The sequence below is a fragment of the Myotis brandtii genome, unplaced genomic scaffold (assembly GCF_000412655.1).
Source record: "Myotis brandtii unplaced genomic scaffold, ASM41265v1 scaffold403, whole genome shotgun sequence".
In the NCBI taxonomy this organism is placed as follows: domain Eukaryota; kingdom Metazoa; phylum Chordata; class Mammalia; order Chiroptera; family Vespertilionidae; genus Myotis; species Myotis brandtii.
Genome location: NW_005365474.1, coordinates 599528 through 613157, shown reverse-complemented (window position 1 = coordinate 613157; position 13630 = coordinate 599528). Strand labels below are relative to the sequence as shown.

Genomic DNA, 13630 nt, shown 5'->3' with positions numbered 1-13630 from the left:
CCCCGGCGCGTCCGCGGTATCGGGACCGGCTGCAGCCGGGAGGGTGTTCGCGCGCACTCGCCTCTCACGCGGCGCCGAAGGACAAAGAAAAGGGGCGCTACCTGCAAGCGTCGGTGGCCATGGGAACGCGCGTGCACGTACCCGGGAAGAAGGCACCTTCGGACTACATTTCCCAGAAGGCCCGGCGGCCCGGCGTCCTAGCAGCGCTGGTTGCCTGGAGACGCGGAAGGGCGGCGAGCTCCGGGAGAACGCTTTCGGGAGGGACTTAAAGGCTAGGATTTTAAAAGATTAGGAATTGAAACCCAAAAGTAGGTTTCTTAAAAAAGACAATTGGCTTAAGCATTCCATTGAGGGAAACGGAATTTAAAAAAATTGTGGAAAGCAAAGAGGAGTTAATCGGTGGGAAAAGGTAAAGCCGATCCTTCATTCCAATGCTGTGGGGGAAAATGGTAAATATATTAGTAACTATTCCCATAAAGAGAGAAAGGGTAGGAGGAAGAAAGGATAAATAACCAGACACAGCAAACTGAATGAGAATCCTCTCGGTGCTAATAAATTTGAAAAAGTTTAATGGCACAAATAGATATATCAAATTTGACCCAATAAATGAGAAAAACTAATCATGGATGAAAACGAAGACAATTTCAGAGATTCTCTGTCGAAAAGCACCAGTCATGGAACCCTGGCGAGTAGCTCAGTTGGTTAGAGCGTGGTCCTTATTCGACAAGGTTTCTCTCTCTTTCCCTTTCTCTCCCTAAAAATAAATAAATTTTAAAAGTAAATAAAAATACAGAGAAAAGAAGGAAAAGCATCAGTCATTGAGTTTCTGGTGAATTCTTCCAGACATCCAGCAGAGAATTATTATATTTAAATAGTTCCTGAGGAATTAGGAGGAACCTTTTATATTTATCAAATAGCATAGGACACCAAAATCAACAAATGTAATGATTTAAAAAGGAAGCATAGACAAAACTTAATTACTACTATCCATGCAAAAATACTGAGAAATTATTAACATAAGAAGCTGGCAATACCTTACAAAAATATGCTATAACCAAGTGGGTTCTATTCTAGAAACACAAAGATGATCTGGCTACCCATTAATATTACCTTATCAATAAGTCAAAGGAAAAATATAATCACTTCAATAAGATTAAAAGAAAAATTTTAACTTAAATGTGCATTCTAGCCCGGCCGGTGTTGTTCAGTAGATGAGCATCTGAGCATATCTTTCAATTTTTCTTTTCAGTTCCTTTATGAACTTTAATACGTAGCATTTTATTTTTTATTTTTATTTATTTATTTTCATAGCATTTTAACATTTTATTAATAAATTCTCAGTTTATGCAAGTTTTTAAAATATTTATTCCTGGATCTGATTTTAAATTCAACATAATATAAGACGTATTATTCCTAAGTGTTTTATCATGCCTGTTGATATTATGGTCAGTTTTTCCCCCTCCCCCTTGTGTATTTTCTTATTGGCTATTGTGCTATGAACTGAATGTGTACCTCCAAAATTCATATATTGAAATCCTAACCACCAGTGTGGCTGTATTTGAAGATGGGCATTTAAGAAAATTAGGGTTACATGTGGTCATAAGGTTGGGGCCCTGATCCCATAAGATTGTTGTCCTTAATAAGAAGCAGGGAGCTCTCTCTCTAATCACACACCAAAGAAAGGCCATGTGAAGACAGGAGAAGGTGGCTGTCTGCAGGCCGGGAAGAGGGCTCTCACCAGAAACTGGCCCTGATGACATCTTGGTCTTGGACTTCTAGCCTCCAGGACTGTGAGAAAATAAATTAATGTCTGTGTTTAAGGCAAGCAGTGTGTGGTATTTTGTTACAGCAGCCAGAGACGACTAAGACAGATGGCATATAGGAAAATATTGATTTGTACCTAGCAACATTGCTAAAATCACTTTTCAGATCTTGCCTCTAATAACAATTCTTGCCCGAGCTGCTTTGGCTCAGTGGATAGAGCATTGGCCAGCGGACTGAAGAGGCCCGGGGTCCATTCTGTTCAAGGGCACATGCCTGGGTTTCGGACTCGATCCCCAGTAGGGGGCGTGCAGGAGGCAGCCAATCAATGATTCTCTCTCATCATTGATGTTTCTGTATCGCTCTACCTTCCTCTATGAAATAAAAATATTCTTTAAAAAATAAAATAAAGTAACAATAATTCTTTCTCTTTCTTTCTAGTCCATATAATTATTAATCTTCATTTTTTGACCTCTTGCATTGAATAGTATGCCAGTTCAATGCTTAACAGTATGAGAAATAGAATCAGTAGGTCCTGACTTTAATTATGTTTCTAAAGTTTTACTTTAATTATGTTTGCTATGGGGTTGGCAGTTGTTTTTTTATTATATTAAAATGAAGTTACCTTTCATTCTGAGTTTGTTAAGAATTTTATCAAGAAGAATTGCTGAAATGTATTGAATATTTTCCTTAAGCTATCTGGGTAGTAATATTTTTTATATTAACCTATTTCTACATTAAATGGTTAATATGATTATTGGCCTTAAAAATAAAAGTTATTTTGCCAGCAAAAATGGGTTAATTCAGGACAAGCATGCTATAGCAAAAGCCATAGGCAAGTTCAACAAACAAAAGAAAGGAATGCTATTTTATGGAGAAAAAGGAAGAAGTTGGGACGAGTAGTTTTGAACAAAAGTTCATTGGGGAAAAGCAAGAGTTCAGGAGGAGGGTGGTTTCATTGGCTGAGCTGCAGGGGTGTTCGGTTTCTCGATTTCTTGTAGGAGATGCAATATATATCTTTTCTGTTGGGGCCTGTAATTGGTGATTCTTTCCTTTTGACGATTTCTTATTTTGGGATCTGTAATTGGCAATTCTTCCTGTAAATGACATCAAGTAGTACTGTGTGAGAGCTCACCCTCTGGCCTCCTGATTCCATTTTATTGAATATCCCCTTTACTAATTTTCACAAGATGAATATATTAATAAACTCTAATATTGAGTTATCTTGGACATATTATATATTTATAAGGTTGAACAATATAAATTTGTCCTTTTGGTTTGAGTCAAGTTGAAGAACGTAACATACATGCACTATTTATCTAATACAAAGAACTTATTCAGATTCCATCAATTGTCCTGATAATGTCCCAGAAACAAAATTTGGGGTTGGTATCCAATGTCAAATACCTTTAGCTACATTACACTGGAGCAGACTTTGTCTCATGACCTCAACATTTTTTTAAAAAGTGTGTCCCATTTTCATGCTGAATGGATCTCAACTTGTGTTTGTTAGATATTTCCTCACAATTTAGATTCCAATTATGCATTCTTGGCAGGAATACTACAGAGGTGATGTTGTACTCTCAGAGATCATATCAAGAATTTCAAAATATTATGTTTGTACCAGTAATGACAATATTAATTCTGATAGCTTAAGGTGATAAATGCCATATTTGTCTTTTGTAAAGTTACTATTTTTCCAATTGTAATTAATAAATATTCTGTGGGCAGATGTGTTGAGACTAATGAAATAGTCTCTCATAAAACTTTCACCCACCTAGTTTTAGCATTCACGGTTCTTGCCTTTCCTTTGGTATTTATAAAGTGAAATTCCACTGTAAGGAAGAGCTTTCCCTTGTTCCCTACTTGTTTATACATTTATACCAATATTCTAGATTTTGGCCGAAACCGGTTTGGCTCAGTGGATAGAGCGTCGGCCTGCGGACTGAAAGGTCCCAGGTTCGTCTGGAACCGACTCTTCCCTTACAAGCCTCAGAAGGAATCAAACCTACTGGCACCTTGATTTCAGGCTTCCAACCTCCAGAAGTGAGACTTGAAGCAAACACTCATTTTGTGGTACTTTGGGTTATAGAAGCCCTAGTAAATGAACAAAGATTTTGGTACTAGAAAATAGGGTGCTGCTAAAGCAAATGCCTAAAAATGTGGAAATGGCTTGGAATTGGTAGCAGATGGTAGAGTTTTGAGGCATTTGATAGACAAAGCCCAGGTTGCCTTGAGACAACTTGGTAGAAATACAAATGGTAAAGGTACTGCTTTGAGGTCATTCCCCTTATTCTTTGGGTTATAACCTGTTATGATTTATTTGGATGCTCTAACTATCCCAGATTTGGCTCATTTTCTAGCTGGTTGCAGTTTCCTTTTCATAAGACCCCAGTATTAAATTTTAAGACTTGTTCTATGGCCTAGCCTTCAGTCTATACCAGCCGTGGGCAAACTATGGCCCGCGGGCCGGATCCGGCCTGTTTGAAATGAATAAAACTAAAAAAAAAAAAAAAAAAAAAAGACCGTACCCTTTTATGTAATGATGTTTACTTTGAGTTTATATTAGTTCACACAAACACTCCCTCCATGCTTTTGTTCCGGCCCTCCGGTCCAGTTTAAGAACCCATTGTTGCCCTTGAGTCAAAAAGTTTGCCCACCCCTGGTCTATACTGTGTAACATTCCACATGTCCATTCTGGTGTAGCTGGGTAGAGTGCATGTCTGTTAGGTCTAGTTGGTTTATAGTGTTCAAGTTGTCTATTCCCTTTGATTGTTATGGGTTGAGTTGTATCCCCCAAAAGACATGGTAGAGTACTACACCTCAGAATGCCACCCTATTTATACATAGGATCTTTACAGAGATTATCATGTTAAAGTTAGGTCATTAGGAGAGCCCTACACCAATATGACTGGTAAACTTATAAAAAGGAGGAATTTGGATTAAAAATATATATACATAGGGAGAAAATTATATGAAGAGACAAAGGGAGAAGGTGGATATCTACAAGCATAGAGAGTTCTGGAACCGACTCTTCCCTTACAAGCCTCAGAAGGAATCAAACCTACTGGCACCTTGATTTCAGGCTTCCAACCTCCAGAAGTGAGACTTGAAGCAAACACTCATTTTGTGGTACTTTGGGTTATAGAAGCCCTAGTAAATGAACAAAGATTTTGGTACTAGAAAATAGGGTGCTGCTAAAGCAAATGCCTAAAAATGTGGAAATGGCTTGGAATTGGTAGCAGATGGTAGAGTTTTGAGGCATTTGATAGACAAAGCCCAGGTTGCCTTGAGACAACTTGGTAGAAATACAAATGTTAAAGGTACTTTTGGTAAGGTGTTGGGATAAAAATGAGTCACATGTTATTGGAGATTGAAGAAAAAGGAGATCTTTGTACTAAAGTGGGAGAGACCTTGGCTAAATTGTGTTCTATTTTGTGAAAAGTAGTACTTACAGTGAACTGGAATATTTAGCTGAAGAGATTTCCAAGTGCTCTTTGGCTAAATGCTCTGTCCTCTGAGCCCACTTGGGTGGTGGCCCTGCTCTCTCCTCCCTGCATGGTAGACCAGTTGTCTGGAATTTAAATAGCTGTCACCTTCTAGAACTGAGGTGGTGGTACTGCTTTGAGGTCATTCCCCTTCCCCCTTTTTAAGGTTAACTCATGTTTACAGCTAGATAGCTCTATCAGCTTGTTTCCTGCCTGTAGAATTTCAGAAGTCCCACAACATTCCTTCATTTCAACCCTTCTCTATCCCCTTCTGTCCAAGTTGGTAGTATTTCTGCTGAGATAACTAATTGGATTTATAGGTCACACCTAACATCTTTAACAAACAGTTGTTGTCCAGCCACATCCTGGGTGTTCTCTCCACAGTATGCTTTCTCATTTTTAGCAATATGGATAAATGGAATCTTCCAAATATTTACGATATAATTCCTTTCTGCTTACCAATCCATTCTCCAATTTATCTCTGTACTCTATTAGCAGCAAACTGCAGCTAGCCAGTGGGCTGTAGTTTGCCAACATGTAGTCTATGTCCCTGAATGAAGAGTATACAGTGCAATTTATCAGAGCTTGCTAGGCTGTTCTGATTCCTCAAATATCTCTACTTGAATTATCAGACTTTTTCTAGACCAATGCATGTTTACATAAGGGATTAATGAACATTTGAAATGACTTTTTTAATTCAGCAAGCCAAATATATATATATATATTTCCCTTCCACTATCTGAACCCTACAGCTATGAGTAAGCAATTATTTCATTAATGTCACAAGAGTTGCTTTGAGGTGAGATTTCAGGGCTTCAGGTCTTGGTCACTGTTTAATTTAAGAGCTGATTGCAGAAGTATCCATCTCATCTCCTGTCCCATATTTCCTCATAAATTTAAAGTTCTTCTATGGAAATAGCTCCTCAGAGTTCCCAGAATCTTATCAAGGGCCACAAACTTTTTGGTGTACGCAAACAATAACACCATTTCATATTATGGGATAAAAAGTTTCCATCTTGGATTGTAAACAAGAATATGAAAGATTTTCTCATTTTAGGAAAAAATCTAAACCACATACCCCACTTTTCTCTAACATTTTGTTATCTATACACTACTCTGGAGCAACAATTTATCAATTAAAGCCCTACAGTTATAAGGAAGATAAACTCATTCTCCTTAACTTTAACTGGAAAAATATTTTTTTATTAAAAAGATACGAGGAAGCACCCATAAAGCCAGAAAACCAGGTTCAAAAAGGGACAGTATTCAGTTAGTCTAGGATATCAATACAGTAGGAACCGATTATCTGAATAGAATTCTGGGAGAAGAACATAGGAGTTCCCACATTTCCTTTATGGTTCATGTGAGATTGAATTAAATTAAAAATCCTGGAAAAGAGGCTACTATTATCCAATAATGGGAATAATGCCTCCCTGTCACTAGTGGAAAAGACACCACAAGGAGGCACACACAGAGGTACTTCTGCAGAGAAAACTACAAGGGGAATGGACACCGAGCTGCTAAAATATACTCGACGTTCATTACAATGCGTTCTCTTCAGCAGTCCTGTGATTACTGCCAGACCCACTTACGTAGACTCCTGAATAAGCGAACTCATTTGGAGTGAGAACCGTACCTTTTCATTTATTAAAAGCCACATTATATTAGCTATATTGCTAAGAAATAGAGACAATACTGATAGTTATTTAACATGAAGAATACTGGGGGATGTTATTCCACAAACTATTAAGTATAACAAGTTACATTGAAAATAAAAGAACAAAATTTTAAAAAATGCTGTTGAGGCCCTGGCCAGCATGGCTGCTGGTTGGGCGTTGTCTTGTGCACTGAAAGGTTGCTGGCACATGCCCGCATTGTGGGCTCAATTCCTGCTAAGGAACATGCAGGAGGCAGCTGATCAATGTCTTTCTCTCTCCCTTCATCTTTCTAAAAGTCAATAAAAATAGTCTTAAAAATGCTATTCAGTGCTGTTCATGAAAATCACCCTAAATATTCCTTAACCTACAGAATATGTCCCTTATCTTTACATTTTATTTACATATTAAAATAAAAACTTTTATACTCCACCATGTAAAAGTCTACCATTTACAATTATTTTCTTCACTCTAAAACATAGCTTCAAATTTGGAATGTGACTCTCCATTTAACACATTTTCTATGAGAAAATGCTTTCCCAATTTAATAAATTTATAAAGTGTTCTCAATATGAATTCTTAAAATTACATCTTCATAATGATGCCAGCACATTTGATATAGTTCCTGATTCTCAATATGAATTCTTAAAATTACATCTTCATAATGCCAGCACATTTGATATAGTTCCTGCTCAATTTCTTCAGTTATTCTCATCTATCAAGTTTGTATATGACTTATTTCTAAAATCTTTTGCACAGTCATTACAAATATGATTGGTTTCTCTCCTATATGACTTATTTGATATGAGTGAATTTTTAGGACTGCCTGCTTATATATTGTCTATATTATCATCTGAAATCTCCTAAGGACCAAGTTTTATTAGAATGTTTCTAACATCTGCTTCATTCTAATTTCACTTGTGCGTTTTTCTATGTATACGGAGCCCTGAATTCCAACAGAAGGATTTCCCGCACTCAGAGCATTTCCATGGTTTCTCTCCTGTATGAACTCTTTGATGCTCACTGAGAGATGACTTCTGAGTGAAGGCTTTCCCACACTCACTGCATTTGAAAGGCTTCTCTCCTGAGTGAGTTTTCTGGTGTATCTGGAGTGATGCCTTCCTAGGATAGGCTTTCTCACATTCACTGCATTCATAGGGCTTCTCTGTTGAGTGAGTTCTTTGATGTATAATGAGCTGTGACTTCCCACAAAAGGCTCTCTCACAGAAACTACATTCATAGGGCCTCTCTCCTGTGTGTGTTCTCCTGTGTATAACGAGGTATGATTTGCTGCTGAAAGCCTTTCCACAGTCACCGCATCCATAGGGTTTCTCTCCTGCATGAGCTCTCAGATGTGCAGTGAGTTGTTCCTTCCTCCCGAAGGCCTTCCCACACTCACTGCATTGATAAGGATTATTTCCTGTGTGAATTCCCTGATGTACAGTGAGCTGTGTCTTCGTATTGAAGGCTTTCCCACAATCACTGCATTGATAGGGTTTCTCTCCTGTATGCGTTCTGATGTGAACGAGGAGGTATGACTTACTCCTAAAGGCTTTCCCACATTCGTTGCATTTATGGGGTTTCACTCCTGTGTGAGTTCTCTGGTGTACAACAAATGGTGACTTCAAACTAAAGGCTTTCCCACATTCACTGCATTCATAGGGTTTCACTCCTGTATGACTTCTCTGGTGTAAAATAAGCTGTGACTTCCAGCTATAGGCTTTCCCACATTCACTGCAACCATAAGGTTTCCCTCCTGTGTGAATTTCCTGATGGACAATGAGCTGTGACCTGAAAGAGAAGACTTTGCCACATTCACTACACGAGTAGGGTTTTTCTCCTGTATGAACTCTCTGGTGAGCGTTAAGGTTTGACTTGGCACTGAAGGCTCTTTCACACTTAGTGCATTCATAAGGTCTCTCCCCTGTATGAATTCTGAGATGAACAATGAGCTGGGATTTACAACGAAAAGCTTTTCCACATTCACCGCATACACAGTTTTTTTCTGTACTGTGAGCTCTTTGATGCTTAAGAAAATATGATTGTTCATATCCATGAAACTTATCAGGATTCTTTCTTAGATAGTTTCTGCTTAAACCTGACCTTTGTGTCAAACTTTTTTTCCCAAGTGTGTTATACTTATGGAGTCTTTGTCTTGAAGAAGCCTGGGTTTTGCTCAGATGAAGTTTTCCAAATATGTTACAAGCATAGTTTCTCTCAACACTTTCAAGCTCATCTTGATTCTTCTGGTACCATTCTTTCCAATCTTCTAGAAAGAAAAATATTTTTCAATCATAACATGAACTTAATATAGAATGAAAGTTTTAGAACTGCCATGTAGTGAGTCTTTTCCTCTGGTTCTGGCCTGACACTGGTTCAAAGAAATATTGGCCAAGTGCACATGTGCCAGAGATCTAAGCATGAGGGTAAAGGGAACCGAATCAAACCAAACCAAGTCCCATTGTGGAAATGGGTAGCAAATTAGCAGTGACAAAGGGGATGACAAAGGGGAGATAATTGGAACACTGGTCCCTGACATCATCAAGCTTCTGAATTAAGCTACTGTGGAGTTATTGCCCTATGGCAGACAACTTGTCATTTGAGACTATAAATCCTTATTGTTTACTTTGGTTGAACCAGAGGTTTAAGATACTTGTTTATATTCTCAGACTAGTGATAGGATGCTTATGCACATAAACCTAGCAGCAACAGCTAAGGGGAATATCTGAGTTCTCAAATACAGCTAAGATGTTGAGTTATCCAAGTATGAGAGAATACAGATCTAGGCAGCCAAGGAGGCTCAGAGGTTGAGCGTCGACATATGAACCAGTTGGTCACAGATGGATTCCCAGTCAGGGTATATGCCCGGGTTGCAAGCTCGATCCCCGATCAGGCAGAAGGCAGCTGATCAATGATTCTTTCTCATCATTAATGTTTCCATCTCTCTCTCCCTCTCCATTCCTCTAATCTGGGTGACAACTGAGAAGACAGGAGACAGTAAAGATGTTCCAAAGGGTTAAATGCCAACAGAAACAAAAGCAGTACCTAGATTAGCAAAGGAGACCAGGGTGCCCAAGGGGAGCCCCAGAGCAAGGATACAAGACTAAAAGTGCAAGAACAATAATCATAACAACAGGAAAACTGAGGGAGAACAGTGATTTCAGAAGAAATTACTCCCCACTTCCGACACTGAGAATGAAGAGTGGAAAGTACAGGGGAGCACTCCTGCAAGCACATCAGACCTGGGAACAGACTACAGAAGAAAAAGATGATGAAAAGATCAATTTTGATGTTATAACACTGAGAGAGAAAAAAGCTTAACATTTCAGAATGGAAGAGCCTTTCAATAGTTATAGGAGTAAACAGCCAAATTTGGGAAATAAACCCCTTTGGATAACTCAAAAGGAAAAAGGGGCCATGGAATTATTATTAAGGTGATCAAATCAGTTAAAAATACAGTGGAGACCAGGTTAGGCTTCAGAATTCTAAGAAAAGTGCCTGCCAGACCAGAGTGGCTCAGTTGGTTGAGTGTCGTCATGTGCAATCAAAGGTTGCTGGTTCAATTCTCAGTCAGGGCATGTATGGAAGGCAATTGATCAATGTTTTTCTCTCACATTGATGTTTTCTCTCTCTTTCTCTCCCTTACTCTAAGTATGTCCTCAAGTGAGAATTTAAAAAGAAAAGAAAAAAAGTGACAAGAAAGAAACAGTTATAACTTCAAAGTGATCAGTGAGAAGAGAGAAGGAGGCAATAAAATCTCCGCAGACAGTCAAGGCAAGACTGTGGGGAAAGTCTAAGGGATTCAACTGTGACCGCAAAGGAGTAAAAACATGTTAGGGAAGTGGAGGCATGAGTGACACCAAGTGAGAGGCCTGGAAGCCTGAGATGGTCCATGACCATGGGAAGGAAGGCAGAGAAAGAAGGTGCCAGAAGGAAGAAAACGAACCCAGAAAACAATATTTGAGCAGAGTGTACAAAAGGAGGGCACGCCTCCCTCGCAGAGCCAGAGGTCTGAAGCCCAAACATGGGCAGAATGACAACCATTTCCTTACCTGAGGACTAGCAGGACCCCCGACCCCACCGCCCATGGTTCAGGGACTTTAGACAAAAGTGTCTACACCCTGTGTGCTCCCACACCTCCTGTCTTCCTGGCTCCCACGCACCCACCTGTACAGCTCTGATGAGAAATTTTGGCATTTCCTATCCATGGCTCTTCTCCTTGCTCCAACTTGAAGATTAAATCAGGTTTGGTACCATGATACCCTGTTAATGGAAAATCACAAAGGATGTGGGCTAAACTGCTAGGGATTGAGACATCAGGAGCTACAACATGACACTGCTCATTTGTACTTGGGAAAAGTTTACAATTAGGAGGTGACAGCCAAACAAGGATGAACACATGACCTCTAAAGTTCATGCCCATAATCATCAAGTACTTCAGAGGCCCCAGGGTAAATCAACAAAGGAAAAGGGATGGCAACTTATGACTCAGAGTCTGAGTTAACAGAGAAGCCGTACTTACCTGTACACACCAGGTTGCGATAGTTTTCCAGTGTCACATCCCTGTACAGGTACTTCTGCGCAGAATCCAGTAACTGCCATTCTTCCCAGGTGAAGTCCATAGCTATATCCTTGAATGACAACGATTCCTGTAATAACACATACCCCATTCAATCAGATGCAGTCACCCTAGGTGATGTAGGAGTAACAGTTTTACACACATTTCATAGTTAAATACATAAATGTTACAATAAATATGGCACTTTACCTTGAAAAAGACCTGATGTCCGGGTGTCAGAGGGGCTGCAGCTTATTGAAAAGTGGTGGAGCCCTAGCTGGTTTGGCTCAGTGGATAGAGCGTCGGACTGCGGACTGAAGGGTCCCAGGTTTGATTCTGGTCAAGGACACATGCCCGGGTTGCGGGCTCAATCCCCAGTTGGGGGCATGCAGGAGGCAGCCGGTCAATGATTCTCTCTCATCATTGATATTTCTATCTCTCTCTCCCCCTCCCTTCCTCTTGGAAATCAATTAAAAAAATTTTTTTAAAAAGTGGTGGAAAGAAGTTGTCTAAAATCAGAAAGCTCCCACTGTTCACTAAGATATCCACGATGTTGAAGCAAATTCACATTTTAAATCAAACATGAGCCCTAGCCAGTGTTGCTGAGTTGACTGAGCGTCATCCTGTGACGAAAAGGTGACCAGTTTGGTTCCCAGTCAGGGTTTCCGTGCAGGAGGCAGCCGATCCATGTATGTATATCTATATATATCTCTCTCTCCAATTAAAAAAAGTTAAATAAAAAATAAAGCTAATATAATTGCAGAACTGACTGTATTTACAAATTTATTCCCATGAATTTGAAAACTTAGAAGGAATGGAAAAATTTCCAGAAAATAAAACTAACCAAAAATAATTAGGAAAGCCAGACCAACTAGTCGATGTGCATACAACAAACTGAAATAGTACCAAAGGTATAGCAACTCCAAAAGGTAATGGTCTCAGACTATATTTACAAGTCAGTCCTATCATTGACCCAAGGAACAGCAAATTCCCCTCACATCTGACATGATGCAGAGCCAGGAAATGATGGGTACAGCGCAGCATCGTACAAATTTGCATAATCCCACAGACAATGCCAGGCAAGAACAGCACAAACTGTAATCTAATCTCATTTATTATTAACTCCGGTCAATATTCCTAGAGAAAAATACTAGGGAAGTAAAAGGAATCCTATACATACACACATAGTAAACTGAGTCAAGGAAGTTCATCTAAAAAAATTAGAGGACAGGCCACTGTATTAAGTACTCTTTTCTCAAATTACAGGGAGGAAAACAAACACCTTCTCCAAACTTTCTTGTCCTTCGCGCGCACTGCAGTCCTCCACATCCCTCCTTCCCTGTCCCTGCTCTGAGTCCTCCCGCAGACCCTTCCCGGGGCTCTGCTCAGTCACGTCGGGGCTAACGCGATCGCAGGCGCCTCTCATCTGTTTATTTCCAGTTGAGAATTCCCACCGGCTACAGACCGACTCCAGGCAGCGCCTATTCAACACCCACAAACCACACGGTGCCTGGATGCGTCTCACAACAGGGCACCCCCGCGGGAACACCCTCGGCGCTGCCCTGGCCCGGTCTGGTCGGTGGGGTTGGGCACGTTTGAGAGCATCATCTCCCGGCTCCACGTCAGTTCAGCCACGACTGGAGTCGCCCCTCGTGCTCACTCCGTCGGTCCAGGCGGCCCACGCACCCTCCCTCCCTCCAAACCTGCTTCGTTCTGCTTTGCACCCCAAATCCTCTCCCGACCCATTAGCCTGCCTCTATGCCCGGTGTTCACTCGATTACCTCCCGTCCCCCCCAGACCACAGCTCCTCGGAAACAGGAACCCTGCATAACCGAGCTCTGCACCGCCAGCCCCAGCCCCGGGACCCTCACTGCCCTCGGAGGTCAGGGTCCGCAACCGGCAATAAGTGTAACTGCGGAAGGCGAGGCCCGGACACAAATGCCAGAAGACAACGGTTCCGGAGGTCCAGAGCCGGGCGGGGTGGGTCTGGGGCAGCCCGTGAGCCCAGGCCCTGGAGGGGGCCGTGCAGGGATGACCGTGTCCGCGCCCAGCGCCGTCAGCTCTGAAAAGGAGAAAGTCCCGACTCACCCCACACGCAGCTGCCCGGGTCTTGGCCATCCCGCGCGGTTCCGTGCAGGCTGCGGGGGAGGCACCGAACCGTGAGGGCC

At 41.0% G+C, this 13630-nt stretch overlaps 1 protein-coding gene across 6 annotated transcripts in view; it reads right to left on the bottom strand.

The window, feature by feature from the left end:
* LOC102263638 (zinc finger protein 26) overlaps nt 1–13630 on the bottom strand; it is a 36795-nt gene that overhangs the window by 22745 nt on the left and 420 nt on the right. For 2 of the 6 annotated variants that reach the window (XR_001363489.1, XM_005873265.2), the window contains exon 1: nt 102–159. Coding sequence is in view for 4 of the 6 variants with exons in the window: in XM_014545370.1 (XP_014400856.1) it covers nt 7819–9173; nt 11072–11167; nt 11427–11553; nt 13551–13630 (1658 nt within the window). In the remaining 2 variants the exon portion in view is untranslated. Of the gene's footprint in view, nt 1–101; nt 9174–11071; nt 11168–11426; nt 11554–11672; nt 11794–13550 lie in introns of those variants that run through there. The other 4 variants (XM_014545370.1, XM_005873267.2, XM_014545368.1 and 1 more) reach the window with 4 other exon arrangements.